The 18,860-nt window shown below is 40.6% G+C and overlaps 1 protein-coding gene across 1 annotated transcript in view; it reads left to right on the forward strand.

The window, feature by feature from the left end:
* LPGAT1 (lysophosphatidylglycerol acyltransferase 1) overlaps positions 1 to 18,860 on the forward strand; it is a 51,550-nt gene that overhangs the window by 15,404 nt on the left and 17,286 nt on the right. The window contains exons 2-4 of the mRNA XM_026048383.1: positions 4,756 to 4,874; positions 11,075 to 11,170; positions 14,223 to 14,496. Coding sequence (XP_025904168.1) covers positions 4,756 to 4,874; positions 11,075 to 11,170; positions 14,223 to 14,496 — 489 coding nt within the window. The remainder of the gene's footprint in view (positions 1 to 4,755; positions 4,875 to 11,074; positions 11,171 to 14,222; positions 14,497 to 18,860) is intronic.

Below are 18,860 nucleotides of genomic sequence, written 5' to 3' on the forward strand. Positions count from 1 at the left end.
TTGGATTTATGCATCTTTTTAGGACACGGATGGCCATGTGCTTGAACATATTTCATGGCTCTTTTGATACTCCTTACAATTTTCTTTTTTTATTTCCGAGACCGCTTGCTTCATTTTCAGTTTCCTTTAGTCACTTTTCCTGGTTGTGCCACTGTCTCATTTCACGTGCTACAAGAGGGAAAAGCTGCTCCTCGGCAGTGAGAGCAAGGGGGGAGGCTGCCCCTTTGCTGCTGCAGGCAGTGGCTTTCTGGCCGCTGTAACCTCTGTGCTGCGGAAGGGCTTCGAGCCTCTGGGATCCCTGGGAGGATCCCGGCCCTCCGTCCCTGCTTTGTTTTCGGAGCTGCTTTTTCAGTGATGGAAACGGCAGAGCAGGAGGTGCTGGTGCCTGTCGGCTGCTGCAGTTTGGACCAGCAACAATTTTCATATGTATATGAAAAAAATATATATATATTTAATGCCTTCTAAGCCTAAAATTCTTGCTGCTTAATAAACATGAAATACTGTTTGTAGGTGAACGCGCGCTCTCTCTCTCTCTCTCTCTCTCTCTCTCTCTCTCTCTCTCTCTCTCTCTCTCTCTCTCTCTCTCTCTTTTTTTTTTTGGGGGGGGGCAGTTGTTTTGGTGCCCTTTTCAGCATAGTTAAGTATATCAATCTGCAGATACAGAGACCTTTAGCCTCTTGCTGTAGAAACAAACAGAAAACCACAGTGTACCTTCATGTTGTCTTTTTCAACTTTAAATATTTTATTTTTTTAATGAAGGCGAGGCGTGTTAAGCAATATTTAATCTCTGGCTTTACTTCTTGGATTTCTTAATGGCAGCTTTCAGAATCCCATCTATAAAGAAGCGGCAAATGGATTGAGTGTGTGCAGCCACTCTAGCTGAAAGGCGCTTTGGCTCATGGTGTTTTGTGGACACACTAAAACAGGGCTGTCATGTGCCAAAAAAACGCTGGATTATGAGGAACAACGATTAAAGTCTAATGGCTTACAGTTGTTATTTTGTACCTAATAATAAAGATCTTCCCTTTAGAAAGCAGAAGCACTTTTTGTGGTAGCAAAAGAGAGTTTTTCAGTATTTGTAGTAAGAACACTGAAGAATTTCCCTGACGTTGCCATAAAGTCTGAGTCTCTTTTCAATCTCTGGACTCAGTCTGGTAGCTTCTTGACTTGGCTGACACCAGTGTGAGAATTGCCCTCGCTCTTGCTGCCCATTTCCTAATCGTTGTTGGAACTTCAGGCGGGAGACTTTCCTTTTTCCGCCTTCCAATGCGGTGGAGAAATAAGAAGTGAAACTCAATACATTTTGAAATAATAAACCCAGGTGCTCACTAGTACTTTTGGTAGTACTTAAGTCGTGCAGGTGCCAAAAATTTTTAGGTATGTTCAAGAGTGTAAAATAACCCCCCTGAATTGTTAGTGGAGTAGTCGTTTGCCCAGCCTAATAGCATACTGCTATTAAAGTGCTTTGATATTTATTCATAGTATCACTTATCCGCACACAGTTATGTTAAGGACATGATTACAAAGCAGCCAAGTGTTCTGAGAGCTCTCAATAGCTCCATTTAGATGCACTAGTTCAGTTACAACATGGAGAAAAAGCCTCTTTTATTGCTTTTATTATTTTCTTGGTTAAGCTCTGCAGGGAGCAGCTCATAAAAAGCTCAGTTTGCAGCTGATTATTTAAAATGCACTGTTGATATTTGGGAGACTTGTGTACTTTTTGGACGCCTTGCTGTAAGGGAAGGCTGAGTTTGCCTGTTGGGCCTTTGTTTGCATTTAGGTGCTGAGTCTTGATCCATTCCCAGGTGATCTTCTTTCTTACAACACACAAGCACAAATGCAGTAGCTCTGATAACTAAGCTATTTCTGTGCACGCTTTAAGGTTAAACTTCATTACTAGTCAGGATTACCAGATATGCCTGGTACTGCATTTACCATCCTTTCAAATTGCCAACTAAGCCTGAGATCCTGTATCTTCATTTCTTTCTATTATTTTATTTATAGTTGCAGAGATTTAACTTTTGTGAGGCTATAGATAAAAGACTGGTATATTTAAAATGTCACCTTTGTGGCAGCAGAGGATCGTGGAGGAATGCTGTCCTTTAGGTGCCCAAAAGGACAAATACTTGTCACCTAGATACTTAATTTTGTTTTTTTTTCTCTTTCTTAAAAAAAGTGTTAGTGATAGTGTTTTTGTGCACATTTGTGGCTTGTTATTCTATTTCCCATCTAGCAATGATCTTTGAAGGACTGCACAAGCTGATTGTTTTTTTTTTCCTCATTGATAGCCAGTTCAATCAATTGCCTGTGAAGCAGCATCAAACACAAGAGACAGTCTGGTTGTCTAAAGAGAAGAGACAGATGGAAGAGAAACTAGAGGAGATACAGCTCAATTTCTGTGGATTAGTAACTCGCTACCTGGCAATTGAGGTTGGAAAAGTTGAGCTATTAGTTTGACCAGCTGACAGATAACATGGCTTGAATAAATCAATTTAGGGATTAAATGAAGTATTTTTTTGCCTTATATTTGGGAGTGGACAACTTCTTTGTTACTATATTTCAGCTGAAAGCATTTTTAATGCATTTTAAGCTGTTTGCTTGCTTGTGCACAATATTACACTTACAAGAGTATGTAAAACATTTTAGGTAATGGCAGAAGCTTCCCCTGCACCACTGTCTTCCTTGGACCTGATCCAAAAAAACTCTTTTTCAGATGTTGGTCTTCTGTGACGAGATTTTTTTTTTCCTAGCAAAATAAGCTGTGTAGCTCCACTTTTTTTAGCTGTTTTCCATTGCTTGTTACTGCTCATAACATATTTTTCAGTTACGACCTTTATTTTGATTCTTCAGAAAATTGGAACTTCGAAGCACTTTCAAAGGTTAAAAATAGGTGATTTCATTGTAAGCTGTTCTCTAGTAGAAATGTTTAATATTAGAATATTAATATTAATATTTAATTATGTATTAGTTAATTATTAATTGTTGTTATTAGTATTAGAATATTATTATTCCAGGTAAATATGTTTGAGTTGTTTGTTTTCTTCTAGCTCTGAGAGAAAATCATTTTATTTCACAGTAGTCGGATACCTCCTTATTTTGCACTGCTTAAAACAATTTGCATTTATTTTTTAGATATATTTTTAGAAAGTCACAGTTCGTTGAGACCGCAGCACATGGGCTCCTTGATGAAGATAAGAGGTGGCTGAAGGTTGCGGGGAGGCTGTGGTGCCTCCTCCCTGCCCAGCACCTGGTTCTTGGGCCTTGTGGCCACACCGAGGCCTGTGGAGGTCTCGGCCCAGCCCTCCCGTCGGGAATGAATGTTGGGAATGAAGAGGAGCTGGGCGGGCTGTGAACACCCGGCGTGGGGCGGGCTGGGGTTCCGTGGGGCCACGAGGCGCCGGCACGCGTGGGGTGTTGCTGCTTGTCCTCAGTCGGAGCCTGTCGCTCTGGCCTCGGCTGGGCGCCGGTGTTGGAGAGAGCCGTGGAGGAAGGTCCCTCTCGTGGCCTGGGGAGCCGGAGCCGGCGCTCCCCATAGGGCTCTCTGTAAAAAGCCTTTCGGAGCTGGGCCACAGGCTGTGCAGCCAAGGGGAGCAGCTTCCCTTCATATCAAAAACCTGGATAGCTGGTAGGAATCCTGGAGATACTGCGCAAAAAAATGAGGGGAAAAAACTGCTTTTACAGGCAGCAAGTCTTGCTGTTTCTTTAGAATTTCTGTTCCCTTTGATCCCTGCCCATCCCTTCCCTCTGCCCTGCATTGAAGTTAACCCTCCTTTCCATTGAAGACATCCAGGGGCTGCTCATTTGTCTCTTTGCTCCCAAAACAGCCTTAGATCTGTGGAGATCTTTGATTTTATAGCAGATTTATTTCCACTTTTCTATCCTCTGTTCTTCATTGGGAGACCTTCTCTTTCTCTAGTTAGTTACGCTGTGATGATGCACTGCAGCAATTCTAGCTATTTGTTTCTTCCTTATCTCAGCATAATTTTGCTAGTAAGCGTTGGATGATGGAAGCCGTAGCACCCTCCTGATGTCATTCTTGCCACTGAAATGTCTGGTCTCTGGTCTCCAAAACAGTGACTAATAGTTCCTGTCATCTGAGCTGCTCATTTTCTGAACCCACCTTCTTGCCTATAATTAACTTGGTTAGCTTGGAATTACTGTTTATTTAATACAGCTTTTTAAACATCATGTTCCAACTACAGATTTCTTCATTTTGCTTTTACTAGAATAGTTTAATAAGACTAAGTATACAAATGAACCATATTTGCTGAGATTAAGAAAAACAAGAAAAAAAGATTTTTAACAACTTGTGTCTTTTTGGTTTTGTTTTTGTTTAATTTTTTTTTTTGTTTGTTTTGTTTATTTGAGCTAATGAGGCAAGACATTTAAATTTGAAAGCTAGGCCAAAAGATTATATAATTTTGAGACCCTAAATATAGAATGGTGTAATGACATAGAAAGATCAATCTCCGTGCATAAGTTCTGATGAAGTATTTTTCTTTGGTCCCCATTTTGTGCATGCCCTTTACAATTATGCTGGAAACCCTTTGCTTGGAAGACCGATCTTGCTGATTTTCCTCTCTGTATGCTATGTGCCAATTTAAATCAACATATGGCATATGGGTTTCTTTATTACGCCTGTCTGGATGTGGGGGTCTTTCTTCTTTTGGTTTGTTATGTTGCTAGTAAAATTAGCAATGCAGTCACTGTAAAGTTTACCCTTTATTTTCTTTTATTTTTTATTTTTTTTAATAGTAGTGGAATGGGGTGACGATGTTAAAGCAGTATCAGAAGATGAAGCCGTGGTGCTGGTGAACCATCAAGCAACAGGGGATGTCTGCACTCTCATGATGTGCCTTCAGGATAAAGGCACGGTAGGCTACACCGGGGAGCGGGTCGTCTTCTGTGTGTCCTCCTTGTTACCCTGTGTGTGCTTGCAGCCCTGCCTGGTACGTGGCTCTGTGTGTGCTCATCCATCAGGAAATCCTGCAGCCTTCAACAGGAACTTTTGTTGTTTAGATTTGGGTTGATGTGACAGCCAGTAGCTTGGGGCAGGTGAGAGATGGTAAATGGTGCCTTCAAAGAAGGTCAGATAAAGCTGAGTCCGTGTGGAGCCTGCCTGGGTTCATGTGGAGGGAAGCAGATCTCCTTGCGGATAATCATCGTCTCACCCTGTGCCTCCCTGCAGATCATTCCAACTTGACTTGAACTAACACAGGTTTAGTTTCCCACCTATCAGGTTTTCTCATCAAGTCAGAAGGAAGCTGGGAATGGCATTTTGGGTGGGAGTTCAGAAATCAAAAATGCCTTTGCTGCGAGACATGCCCAAGCTAAGGTATCCAAAGACAGAATTCCTTGAGCTGCTGATTCTACAACTCTTAAGCATTCGTTGATGGGAAATGGAACTCGTGTCAGTCATCCCACATGTTGCTCTTCTGAAATGTCATGGATAGGGAGTTCAGTGTTGGAGACTGCCAACTGGGTTCTGGTTAGGAATTTAAATTTGTGGGGAAACTAGTTGTGAGGATGGGGTGTGTATGATAAGGCTGCAAAGTGTAGGAGACAGACCTGGCAGACAGAAAAACTGCATAGTGAGTCACTTAACACTTAAAATGATGTCTTCTCTCCTGATACTGGCATGTGGGAAATGAGGAAAACAGTTGTTCTTCCTTGCATCTCCACAGCTTGTAAATGCCTCTATTTTTTTCCTTAGTGTATGTTAATCTGAATTTTGCATACACTGTGTCTCTGTAGGTGATTAACATTTTCATAGAATTCTCCCCAGATCTTACTTGTGGCTGATCTGGCACAAATATTCAGTTATCATTAGGAAAGTGGGAAAATGCCAGTTGAGATCACCAAAGAGACTTCCTGCTTCTTTTTCTACTATAGTGCAGAGAAGACAATGTTCTAAAAGTACATTTAATAGCTTTAATTCCTCTAGGAATGGAGGAAGTTCCGTATTCTAATACACTACCCAAATGAGCAGAAGGACAAAGAAAACTCTTGGGAATGTTTAATTCCCATTAGCAGAACTATCCTTAGAACAGTCTTTTGGAACCAGTGAAGATGCAGACTTGTGGATGTGCGTTTAATGTTACCTTGAATTTCAAAGTTTTAGATGCCTTAAAAGTTTGGGGTATTATAGAAATTCATTGATTCATGTATGTATCCTAACACATGGACACATGTGTATGTGTGTGAATGTATGTGAATGTATTGTGTACAAATATATAAATTTAAAAGATATTTATCCAACTTCTTTAACTCCACAGATAAATTATGCAAATGAAACAAAAGTAGTAAAGACTTGAGGGTTGCAGTTACCAACGTGATTATAATATCTTTAGCCAGAGCAATGTAAGTTGGTGTAAATGTGGAAGATCCTGAAGAAAGGAGGAAGGTGTGGAGGGGAGAATAACCTTTGCTGGGGGGACTTTCAGGTTTGGTGGCTTTCAGAAAAGCAAAGCACCTGTAAAATCATTTCCCTCCCCTTAAGTACTTGTAATCATTGCTCCAAAAGTGTGAGAGTGTGAGAGTCCTAAGCCTTGAATGGATTTAACTTTTTTTTTTTTTTAAAGCTAACAAAAGGTATAAGCTTCAAAACGTGCTTAAAATACTGCATGAGTAGTAGTCCAGTGGCTATAAATAATAAGAAAGATCAGGGTATTTTATCCTTGATAGAAGCTGCTGTATCAGGTGTTTTTAAATAGCATGCTTCATATTTCTGAACAGCCGTAAAGAATTGTTTTCTCTTTGAGAGAATGTGAAAGCAGTGGAGTAATAAAAAACCTGGCCTAGTGAAACTAAAAAAAAAAAACGGGGGCGACTAAATTTTTTTTTTTTTAACCATACATCAACACTTTCTAGCTCTCGGCATTCTTTGCTAAGGGTGAAAGGCTTATTTTATTTTGATGTAGAGGGAGTGTGGAGTCTTTCAACCAAAGGCTGCTTCTGAGCAGTGGGGCAGTGGCAGGCTGCAAAGAGCTTTCTTCTGCAACAGCTCAGATTTTCCTTTGCTTTCATTTACCAGGCTGTGTGGACTGAATCCTTCCCCGTTTGCTTTTCCAGTTTGTTGCCTTTCTTTCTTTCTTAACTTGAACTCAGGAGAGTTCAAGTTAAGACAAAGTTCAGAGTTCTGTTCTGTGTAGCCAAGTGTTGAATACTGAAGCTTCCTTGCAACTTGCAATTAGACTTCCTGAGGACCTTGTTTAAAAAAAAAAAAAAAAAAAAAAAGCCATGATGGTATTTTTTCTAGCATTTTATGAATTTTTAGGCCACAAAACCATTTGTATAAATCTGTTTTAAGCAAGTTTAATCTCCTCAAACTTAAAGGGAAGGCTAAAATTCATACTTCAAGGCACTTCTCTTTCAAATTTGCCCACGTGAGTAAAGAAGACACAGGTGAATAAAGGAGACTTGATTTCTTGCTAAGGAAGAGTGTGTTTTTATTATAAATACAACTTCAGCTAAGGGCTGGTCCAATATTGTTTTACTGTAAGCCAAGCCATGTGGAGCAAGGCTTCTCCTGAGTCAGAAAACACCGTTCCCACTTGTTCTATAGCACATGTAATTGTTCTGATGCAGATGTGAAAGTAAGCATCAAAACACGCTGCCAGTAAGCTGCTGGCCATTTCACCAACATTAAATGTGATGTGCTCAGCAAAGAGCAGTAGGTTAAAATGGTGCATTTACAGCATTCTAACTGGATTAGGAATAATAAATTTGGCTGTATTTTCTGAGCCCTGGCTGAAAGGCTGTAGTGGAGGGAAAAATTGCTTTCAGGTGTTCTTAGTGCAAGTTGCAAAACATTTATTCCCAGGCTTCATTGTGAGCTTGCAGATGGGTGCTTGAAAGATCAAAGTCCATCTGCTCAGATTGCTTTCATGGGAAATCTGTGCAGAATGAAAGGAAGGTAGGCCTGAAAATGATCAGCTTTGTTGTTTGTTATTGAATCGGGAAGAATTTCCTTCATATTCCAAACTTTCCTTGGTTAGGAAGGAGGAAGCAAAAAGCGTGAGAAGTGGTGCCCCAAAACTCTTTTCAGTCTGTGAACATCTTGTGAGTCTCTGCTCAACCAGTTTTTGAATATGTTTGCTTAAACGTGCTTGAAATGGGTGCAAGAGGGACTCTCCTGAACAGAACTGTTAATCTCCCAAGGATAATAGGAGAAGAGCCACCACTGTCCTGCCCTTTCCTCTGTTCTGCACTTAATGGCAGAACAGAGCGAGTGTCTGTTAACCTAGGATGCTTGTTGGTTGCAAACAAGGTAACTAGGCATGTATTATTCTTTGAACTGTCCCTTCTTTTTATTTTATCTACTAGAATGTTCTTTGTGGTTGTTTTTTGTTTTCCTCCTGGTGCTCTATGCTGCTGTATAGGCTCAGAGGTAGATGTGACATCACCAGGCTCTGGAGTCTGTCTTGGTTGTAGCCCACTCAAAGCAAACGGTCTATGTCTTGATTAGCACTTCTGTGTTGTGCTGCTCTGCTTTGGCAGTCGCTCTTTCTTAAGAACACTGAGTTAGTCCAAGGATGCTAGTTAGAAGGACATGGTCAGATGAGTTTCTGGCTCTGAAAAGCAGTGATAAAACTTTCAAGAGAAACTTCCTATTATCTGAATGTGTCAGCTAACTGGCAAGCTGGTACATGGTGATGGAGACTGGTGTGGAGAAGTCCCAGCTTACTGGGCAAGAGCTGCTCCTCCGGGCTTGCCACAGTGCATCTGGAGACCAGCGTGACTCCTCAGAACTTCCTTCTTCAGGGAAGCAGCCTGTCTTCTTTGCTCTTCTCCAGCAAAACCGTGCTGGCCTGGTCTTTACTTGATGTAATGGAAGAGTCTTTGTCAAACACTAGAAGTAGGAGATGAGTCCTGATGGTGGTACAATCATTGCTGAGGGCTAAAGCTTTATCTTGGAATTTCAGAGTATTGTGGATGGGTGATGGCCTAGACATGGTCACCTACATCAGTTTGTCTTCTCTGCGTGGAGACGTGAGCACAGGCTCATGGTGTCGGGTGCCTTAGGGAGGAATGACTCTTCTCCAAAATGTTCTTCTTTGCTCTTACCCTTAGTGTTCTAACTTCTCCTTCATTTTTGCCCTTCTGTTCCACTGTAATGGGGACATTGTCCCTGTCTGCAGAGAAGAATTCTTACTTTAAGATCCTCTTTCTTCTCTGTAATATTGCGTAAGCAATAGTTGTGTTAGAACCACTAAGGCTAATTTAGCCTCAAATGGGGAGCTATATTGAGGAGCTATTTTTTTTTCCACTCATTTATAAATAAGTAGTGTGTCTTTTCTCTTTTGGATGTTTAACATTGGCTAAGAAATGCTACTGCAGACGAGCAGAGATAGCAGCGTGCCTTCCAAAGCAGAACCTTTCACCTCTGAGGACGTTTCTTTTCTCTTGGGTCTGGTTTCCCTTCCTGCTACAGACATTGGAGGGTCCAAAACTGCTGCCCTTGCCTTATCCAAACTTTGCAAATAGAAAATTTTGAATGCTAAAATCTTAACTTTTTTTTCATAATATATTCTTCTGCAAAGATAGCTGGCTTCTATACATGCCACTTACATTTAGTTGAAAGATTGTTTGTTTATCTACAATAATAAAGCGTCTCAGATGCTTCCTGTCAGTTACATTCTTAGAAGTATGTCAAACTCCACTTTGCTCAACATTTTGAAGTTGTCTAAGGATAAGTAAAATAAACAAGGTATGTAACAGTTATTTTTCTCCAAGTATATAGCCCAGATTTCAATTATAGCTTCTGTGATCAAAGAGGAAAATAGGTAATCAGAGCACCCTGAAGAGATAATTAGATAATCTTGGATGAAAAAGAAAAGTCTCCTTTACAAAAAGGTTGATAATGTGCATTTTGTAACTATAATTTCATATATCAAAATTCCTGCATTAAAATATTTATTTCTGCACGTTCTGCTTAGATATGCAAAGATATAAAAAGAGACAAAGCCACTATCACTCGCTGTAGCAAATTAGCTAGCAGTATGGTTGAAAGCAAGGGCCTGTCTTCTGCCCACTAGAGAAATGATATGATGGATTTCATATCTTTGATTGTGATAAATGAAAGAGAGGCCATATCATGAGATTTTGCTTTTCACTGACTTTGGAGAAAATAAGCAACTAATATAGGGGTTCCAAGCCTGGAAAGGCAACTGCTACCCCTCTGAAAGCCTGTGTGTAGGAGCAAGAAGAGAAGAGACTATCAGGAGTAGCATCATTTCCATATTCCTGTCACTTGTTCTCAAGTAACTTTTTCTATCCTAAGTCTCAAAGGACTAAACATTATATAATAGGCGCCTTCATTGCCCTATGGAAGAAATGGTCGAGGTGAATCTAATGGCTCAGCCTCTATTTTTACCTTCTTGATGTGCTCCTTGGTCAGGATCACTTAGCAGAATCGCTGAGGGATGCGTGTGGCTGCTCTACCATGGGGAACAGACACTAATGGCGTGTGAGCTGTAGCCAGGTCTTAGTGAGTGCTGCTCTTCAAAGACAAGGCTGAGCATAAAAGGGGCATATCAGAAAAGGGGGAGGAAAATGATCCTACCCCAAAATCTCCCATGCAAAAAAAAAAAAAAACAAAAAAACAAAAAAACAAAAAAAAAAACACCTGTTTTTATAGTAGACATCAAACAGCTGGAGATTTCAAATACAAACTTGTATTCTTGTGTGTGTCCTTTAATCAAAACGGAGAATGATTTGGGTTTGCAGTTCTAAATTCAAGTTACAGTGGGATGTCAGGAAGAAATATTGTGCCACGTGTGTGAACATGCAGTGGAAATGACTCCATTGACTACTAACGTAGAACCATATGTTAAATTTTGAAAAGATATTTTGTATTTAACACTGTTCTTGGGGGGAAAAATGATTTAGCAGCTCTGCTGCTTCTTACTTTGAGGACTGAAAGACTTAATTCCAGATATTTGCTTGTTTCTATTGGTGCCAGGAAGGTGACTTTGTAGTAGCTTCAGAAAAAGGATGACTGATACGTATGTGATTCTCTGCACACAATACTTATTAAGCTGCTATTTTCTTCTTTTTCTTTCTTTTTCTCCAGGTTGTTCGTCACATGATGTGGCTGATGGATCATATTTTTAAGTATACAAATTTTGGCATTGTCTCTCTCATCCATGGAGACTTCTTTATAAGACAGGTAAATGGAAGCATTTATAGCAGTGCTCAGTTTTGTCCTTGTATTTGGACCCTGGTCGTGGTCTGGGACTGGCTTCTGCTAAGCCTCACTAGATGGACTGCAGGATGAAATAACTATCCTGAAATGTGTATTCAGATAAAACTTTGATATTTTGAACCTACTTTTTTATACTTTTGTGTTGTTTAAAGCTTCTAGTGCAAACATCTACAGGACTGTACCAAGATGGGAGTGTTATGAGAGAGTGGTACAAATGAAGGACACGGACAGGCGTTTTTTTCTGTCTCTCTATTTCTGACTGCACATTGACCTTTCCTCAGTGACTTTGAAGCTTCTTTCCTCAGTGACTTTGAAGCTGTACAGTGAGTCTGGTACAGAGTTCATTGCTCTGACTGTCAAGGTTAATTTCAGATAAGGAAATGCAGGACTATCTTTTTTTGATGGTGACATGGTTCAGATCAGTTTAAACCTGTGCAGGTGAACCTGCACAAATAGTAAGGAATTGATTCTTTAAGGTAAATAAATAATAGATGTGTATGTTAGAGTATTAATATTCAGCATCCTGAATAATAACCACTTTTCTGTAAAATGATAATATACTATGTCACGATCAAATGTTATCTGTTTAAAAAAATGTATATTAACCTCCCTCTCAAGAGCAGGACCGAGAGCACTTTTAGGAATGCTTTTGATGTCTGCTACAGGTTGACAAATGAAAACTTCCCTAGAAAGCGACTTTCTCATTCATTTGCCATATTGGTGATGCAAAAGACATGCCACCCTAAAGCATTTGGCAGAAGTTGGCTGATACCTGATTGCTTTCCTGTAAAAGAAAGGAAGTTCAGCCTGTTGCCTGTGACGCTGCTAGACTAACCATGATCTTGAATAATGCGCAAATTAAGGCATTTATTTTGCTTCCATACAACTCACTCTCTTAAAACCTCCCAATATTTGCTAAACTTCAGTTTACCCCTTAGTCATTTTCTTTAGGTATTTTGGGTTTTTGGAAGTTTTAATCTCCAATGTATGAAAAAGTTTATTGTTTGCTGCTCTTTTCTTAACTACTGTGCTATCCTGAAGTCCTGTGGTCTGGTGTGAAAGGACTGTTTTAACTGAGGAACTTCTTTATGTTGCTCCCTAACTGAATTATTATGAGCAGGCAGAGCTTTTTCCTTTCCTTCCAAAGAGGTAAGTTAAGAAATAATTGCAATGATGGGGTTTCAAAACGTCGCTGAAATGCTTTCACAGAACTTGTCTTCAGTAGAATACTACTTAGCGTTGCCTCCCAGTCAAGTCTGCCACCACCAGACCCCTAAAACAAAAAGCAGAGCAAAAAATAACTGTAGCAGAAGATTTATTGCAGTGTCCTTTAAGCTTTCAGAGAGTAAAACTGCCTCTGCTTAGGAGAATTTAAATTTTGGACTCTTGAGTCTTTTGAGCAATTTGGCAAAGTGACTTCAGAGCTCTCAGAAGTATTAATTGGTATAAATTGATGCCTGTGAAAATTAGAGAGGTTTGGGCCTGCTCTGTGTGGGGCAGGAAGAGAGAAGATTTCTGTTGTCAAGATATTTCTGAAGTAATTAAGGACAAACGGTGCTGTCTTTGGCCTTAAAGCTTTGTCACAGCCATACTCAAAATAATTAGTTCATCTTAATGTTAGTTATAGTTTATACAATTGTTTGACACTTAAATACATCTTGTATACTTTACAGAATATTTGAACAGCATTGTTTGACACAGCATAACGCTGTATTCCAAAGTACAGATAAAATGGAAAAATGAAGAGCTTTATTGGTTTTGATTAAACTGTGTTTTATACTAGATGAGCATATGAAGTATCTTTGTTCAAAATATTTTTCTATTTCAGTTGAAGGTTGAGGCAAATGACGTCTGAGGAGCCTGAATGCACATTTTGCTTGCGTAGGAGCACTAGCTTCCAGAAGAATGAATTTTTGGTCCTGGCTTTCCATTTTGTGTAGCTTTACCAGTTTGCCTTGTACAAAAGAGATTTGTGACCACTTGTATTAAAAAATAAATAAAGTCCCTTTTCTGAAGAGAAGGTGTGCTAACTCTTTAAAGAGGAAATGTGAACAGCAGCAGCAGCAGAATCTTTTGGTTTTCCCACGCCCCTCCTTTGGTCCTTCAGGCTTAGTTGTCATCTGACCATACCTTATACACTGCTAACTGACTGACTGTGACCAGCCAGAAGCAGGTGCTGTACAACATCATTAACTTGAATGCCTCTCACTTTCCTTTTCATACATTCCTCTTTTAAAAGTTCCTGCAAAGCAAGTTACTTTCCACCCAACAACCTCTCCTGGAGAAAGAAAATCTGTGAATGTTACAGCCCAATATTGTTTCTCTTTCAAGTGGGGCTCTTCTAGAAGATCCAGTCGATAACTGTTTTATTCAGCGTGCTAATTCCAGTTGAAACTAGGCATTCAAGCAGCACACTGTTTCGGAGAGTGTAGAGAATTTGCGATTTTTACCTGTGCTAACTAAGGTTTATTGTTTAGGTCTAATTTTATCCTCCCTCATCTGTACAATTCTGATATGGGGTAGGATACAAAGCTGCACAGAAGGTAATGGGGGTTATTCAGAGTTAAGTGAAGATGTTGTTTATCTTGCACATATTACTGACAGTCTGGGAGCAAGAAGGGCATAGCTTAACCTCGAGGTTGTATTTGCGGGATTCTACTTAGTGAATTCGACTTAGAAGCTGGTAATAAATATAGAATTCAGTATGTCCCATTATGTGAAACTCGCATTGACAATCCAGAAATTACACTTAGAGAAGTGTTCAAATGGAGAGTTTCATCCTCACTTTCAAAGAGTTCTTATTTTTGTTTTGTCTTTCTCTTAAGTTACATTAACTTGGCCACCAGTGGAGGACATACTTTGTTATTTTATAGTAGAGCTTATTTGTATCTCTTAAAAAAAAAAAAAAAAAAGGAAGAGAGAAAAAGTCTAAGAATCTTAGAACTGTCTTAATTATCTAACATTCTCTTAAGCATTCATTTTATTTAGGTAATGTTTTATGTTTTATCCCTTATAGGGAAGAGCACACCGTGACCAGCAGCTTGGGTTACTCAAGGAGCATCTAGAAAAATATTACAGAAGCCGTAATCGGAAATGGATTGTTTTATTTCCAGAGGGTGGCTTTCTGAGGAAGAGGAGGGAAACGAGTCAGGCATTTGCCAAGAAAAACAATTTGCCATTTCTTAAACATGTCACCCTGCCAAGACTTGGGGCAACGGAAGTAATTCTGAAAACACTTGTACCTAAGCAAGAAAATGGAACTATAGCAAGCGGAAACACTGTGATAAAAGGTAAAGATCACTTAATTCTTATGGATAAAAAGTAAACTGAATCTTCAAGATTTATGAGTTACTAAGCAAAACTTTTGTCAGTGTTGAATTGAAAAAGTCTATTTTAAACCACCATATTTATATTTTTGATTTTTTTTTTTTTTTGATTTCTACAGTCTACTTTCAATTTCTAATCGTGATTTTAAAAGTTTCATTGTGTACAGTCCTGCACAGGCTCCAGTCTTCTCCTCACACTGTTTCCGTCCGAGTTTGAGCTTTTGTCTGTTCTCTGTGGACTGTGGTCAATGTCTCTATTGCTGGGAGTTAAACTGTCATTGATGTCTGCAGATTTGATGGATGGTTTGGGGTCTCTAGTATAAGAGTTTATGCATAAAGTTTTATGTATAGGCCTTTTAGATCGGAAGGTGAACCAAAAACATTCAACAAGGAAGAAGTTTTATACTTTTGTGCGCTTAGATTTCTAATGCATTCCAGAATATGACCTTTGTGTGTGTTTTTTTTTTGATGATTTCTGCTGTTGTTTCTTTTTTGGTCTCTATATGCCAGGAAAAATACTATTTGATCTATTTGTAGCTGAATTATTTTAAATTCTCTCTGCCTTTAAGCTCACAGAAACTTTTTGCCACAATGAGATTCCCCCTTCAGAGCTGTATGAAGGGTGTATTCTTGCCCTGTGTCATGTGTAAAAGACTCTTGCTCTAATCTTCTGCCTTCCAGACGCTTCCACACTTCACTCTGGCCGCTGCAAGAAAGGAATTTTTTTGAAGAATGTTTGTGTTCAGTTAAATGTAATAAATTTTTACAGAGTTTTATTTTCAAGCTGAGCATCTAACAAATGAGTCATCTTTGCGTCTGCTGGAGCTCGGTGTAATTTTTACAGGGCTGGTTGCATCAGTGTCTTGCACAGAGGCGCTGCATAAGCCTTCTGTGTTACGATGGTGCCGATAAAGAGCTGCTGTGCTCTTGACAGGTACCATTTTAACTAGTAAGAAAATTCATTAAAAACCATCCATATAGTTTTTTATATCAGCCTGCTTTCCTACTACAATGCTATGTATAATACTGGTTCAAAAAAAAAGGAAAAGACAAAAGCATCCCCCAAAAAAGATAATTCCTTCTTAATGTAGTGTTGTAGAGCGCCCTGGTCCGACACAAACCCTGGTGCAGAATAGTTGTTTCATCATGGGTCACCCTTCTCCCCTCAGCCCAATAGCTTGATTTGGGCATCAAATATCCCTGGAATTGTACTAACTAACTGTACAGCAGCTCTGTGTTGTACAGACAATCTGTCTTTCGCCCTTTGTAAGGTTTATAATTTGATTTCTCTCATCTCTTTGTTAGAGAGAGGGGTTTATGCTGTGAAGTGCAAGGCTCAAAAATTTCATTAGTCTTAATTACAGTATTAATATTCTTAATATGTCATCCTTTATTCAATTCCTGTACAGGCTGTGAATCTCCCCCAGGTTTTTTTGTGTAGTTCTGCCCAAGGAATGTCACAGGAAGAACTGATGTTCCAGGGCTGGACAGTCCATGCTGCTTGGTATTTTCATACATAAACTGATCTCTGCTTTTCTAAGGCAAGCAGTCCCTGTCGTCTTATTTCCTCCTGTGAGTTTTCTGAGCCTTTGGCCATATATCTTCACCTCTACTTGAAGTTCCAAATTCGAGCCCTCATTTATGCCAAGTTCAACTTCTGCTGGTAAAAACTGAGCTAAATGAGTGAAACCTTGGCTGCTTTTGCACCTTTTGAAGTAAATGTGTAATTATAGTTTTTAATGGATGGAAGGATGTAAAAACATATAAGGAAGGCAATAATGTCACTTGATAACTTTCTTGAGTACTTCTGAAGGTATAAAATAAAGACAAGGGGATTGTGCATCCCTTAAGAAGAGGTAGGGAAGTTATTGCTGGTGGCAGAGGAGAGCCCCCCTCCAGAGAGATGTGCTGTGTGCCCAGAAGTGCTGCTGTTGCTGCCTTCGCTCCTGGATGGGCTGCTCATGTGGAGCAGAAACACAGCTTAAAAATACGTGGTGGGCATCCCACAGCCTGTAACCCCAGGGACACCGGCGTCGTTGTTTTTGACAGAGCTCTTCTGAACTCCCTCTCTGATGTGGCTGCAAATACAAAGTTTCTTCAGTTAAGAGGGAGTTGGTTGTCTAGGTTTGGAAACTTGTGAAATGTTGTGGTGAAAATCAAACTATTTTCGCCTTTCCGCTTGCGATGTGCTTGGGCTCAGTGCTTATGGGGCAGCAGCTGGACCTGCAGCAGCCCTGCCCTGAAGATGGGCCCTTGGTGGAGTACCCCAGCTGAGAACAATCTGGCACTTCTTGTCTCATATTAGGCTCCTGAGGACTTGGTTATCTGGTTATAGCTGTATAACCACAGTGTTTTGTGTGATTGCTTAGTCCTGTCTTCACGTGCGTCTCGCCTTAGCCCTCCCGAGGAAGGTTCGTGCCGCTCGTGCCCACGAGCACTGTGAGGTTTGGATGCAGCTGCACAGGAGAGGTCCTTGCAGGCCTGTTTTGATCCTTTGCCCGCTAATTAAAGAGAATCGGGGCTGTTTTCATTTTGAGGCACTCTGAGAAATTAAAATCCTCTGCCTGCGCTGGAAGTGGCCAGCAGCCCTCAGAGGAGAAACCAGCCCTTAGCAAGAAGTCAGCTTCCAATTCAGTCTCTGCCCCTGTTTCTTCTGATGGAGTCGCTGGCAGCCCCGCTGCTTGGATTGTCCGGCAGCTGCTGGAAAGGGAGAAGGAGAAAGTTCAGAGCAGGGGCCCGGCTGCCAGGCGCGTCTCTGGCTGTGCTGGCCCAACACCCTTCTCGCGCCGCCGCCGCCACGGCCTGCGGTTCCTGCCGGCTCTAACCCGGGTTGCGTCTCTCTGCGTTTCTCGTGGTTTGCTGCAAATTAGCGCCTGGTTCCTGCCCAAAGGTCCTGCCCCTCCTTGTTGCCCTGTCGGCACTCGTGTCTCTTCCCGGCGTGCGGAATCTGCTGGAGCTTTGTGGCTTTGGGAAGCAGCAGCACAAACGCTCCTGGCCAGGACACAGCGTCATATAACGCTCTGGAGGAGAAATTATACACAAGGAGAAAAGAAAAGGCAGCAGGCTGTATGGCTGCTTTTTGTCCTCTGCTTTTCTCCTCTGCTATATATAAATATTTATATATATTTATACATTATATATATTTTTCCCCTCATCTTGGTGTCCTTCTGTGGGATACATGCTTTAGTACAAGCTTTAAATGGCAGTCAGGTTTTATTACTTACTTGGTCAATCCCAATTTTATTAATGTTCGTATGAATAAAATCTCTCACTAGGATACTTCCAATATTTACCTTTGGAAGGATGTGTTTCAAGAGGCTGGTGCCTTTGCAGGTTTCAGCTGCTGACTTGATAGGAGGGAACATCTTTCTGGCTCATATTTTTTCAGATAGTATTTCTACTCCAATCATGAACACACAGATAGCAGCTGGAAGTCCTGAGTATTTCTCATATACCTCAAATGAACATTTCCAATTTAATTTTCTAAAAATCCTCAGTGACTTATTTTTATTCTGGCAGCAGGAGATCTCGGATGATGATATAAGACTTATTTTAAAACAGCGTATCCATCAATACGTCTGCGACAGTGCTGTGGCAGTGTGGAGAGACCTGCTTGGTGGAAAAGAAGGCCTGTGGAGGCTGAATTTATGTTCAGGGATTTTTGCTTGGTTTTGCTGTGTTGCAGCTTGGCCTGGAAGGGAGGGTAGAGCTGACTGGGGTGGATCCCAGCAGTGCCTCCCCCCAGGGCCCTCTGTGCAGAGGGTAAGAAAGCGGCGTGCAAAAGGAGGACTCCTGTAGCCCTTCTGCAGTGAGGTTTGCACTGAGAAATCTGAAATACTAGCTAAATATTTAATAAATGATTTAGAAATGTTTTACTGTAAATAAAGAGATAATGCGCCCATATTTGGCTGGCACTTTTTAATTAAAATTAATGATCTTTGTTGCTTTCTCACTTAGAAAATTACTTGTCTTTATTACTCATTCCCACTTTACATCTGGGAAAATAATAAATTGAATGGCTTTGCTCCTAAATCCATTTCTAAATGAATGCTTTGGGAGAATATGCTATTACTTCTCATACCAGCTTTTCTCTGGTATGAAACATTGCTGCTTTTAAAAGGCAGGGCTCCGCAGTGGGTGCTCTTCTCGAGAGCGCCCTGGCAGCTTCTTGAGCCCCTCGTGCTCTCCTTCCTTGTGCCTCCTGGGGCTTAGACATGCCACGTGGCAGGAGGGTGACGCTGCGGATGCTTCACCTTGGCCTACATAGTTTGCACTTTGTCAGATTTTGCAACAGCATGTTGCATGCTGCTGTTGAATTAAACCAGATA

The sequence above is a fragment of the Nothoprocta perdicaria genome, unplaced genomic scaffold (assembly GCF_003342845.1).
Source record: "Nothoprocta perdicaria isolate Ctin4 unplaced genomic scaffold, notPer1 scaffold_54, whole genome shotgun sequence".
Lineage (NCBI taxonomy): Eukaryota > Metazoa > Chordata > Aves > Tinamiformes > Tinamidae > Nothoprocta > Nothoprocta perdicaria.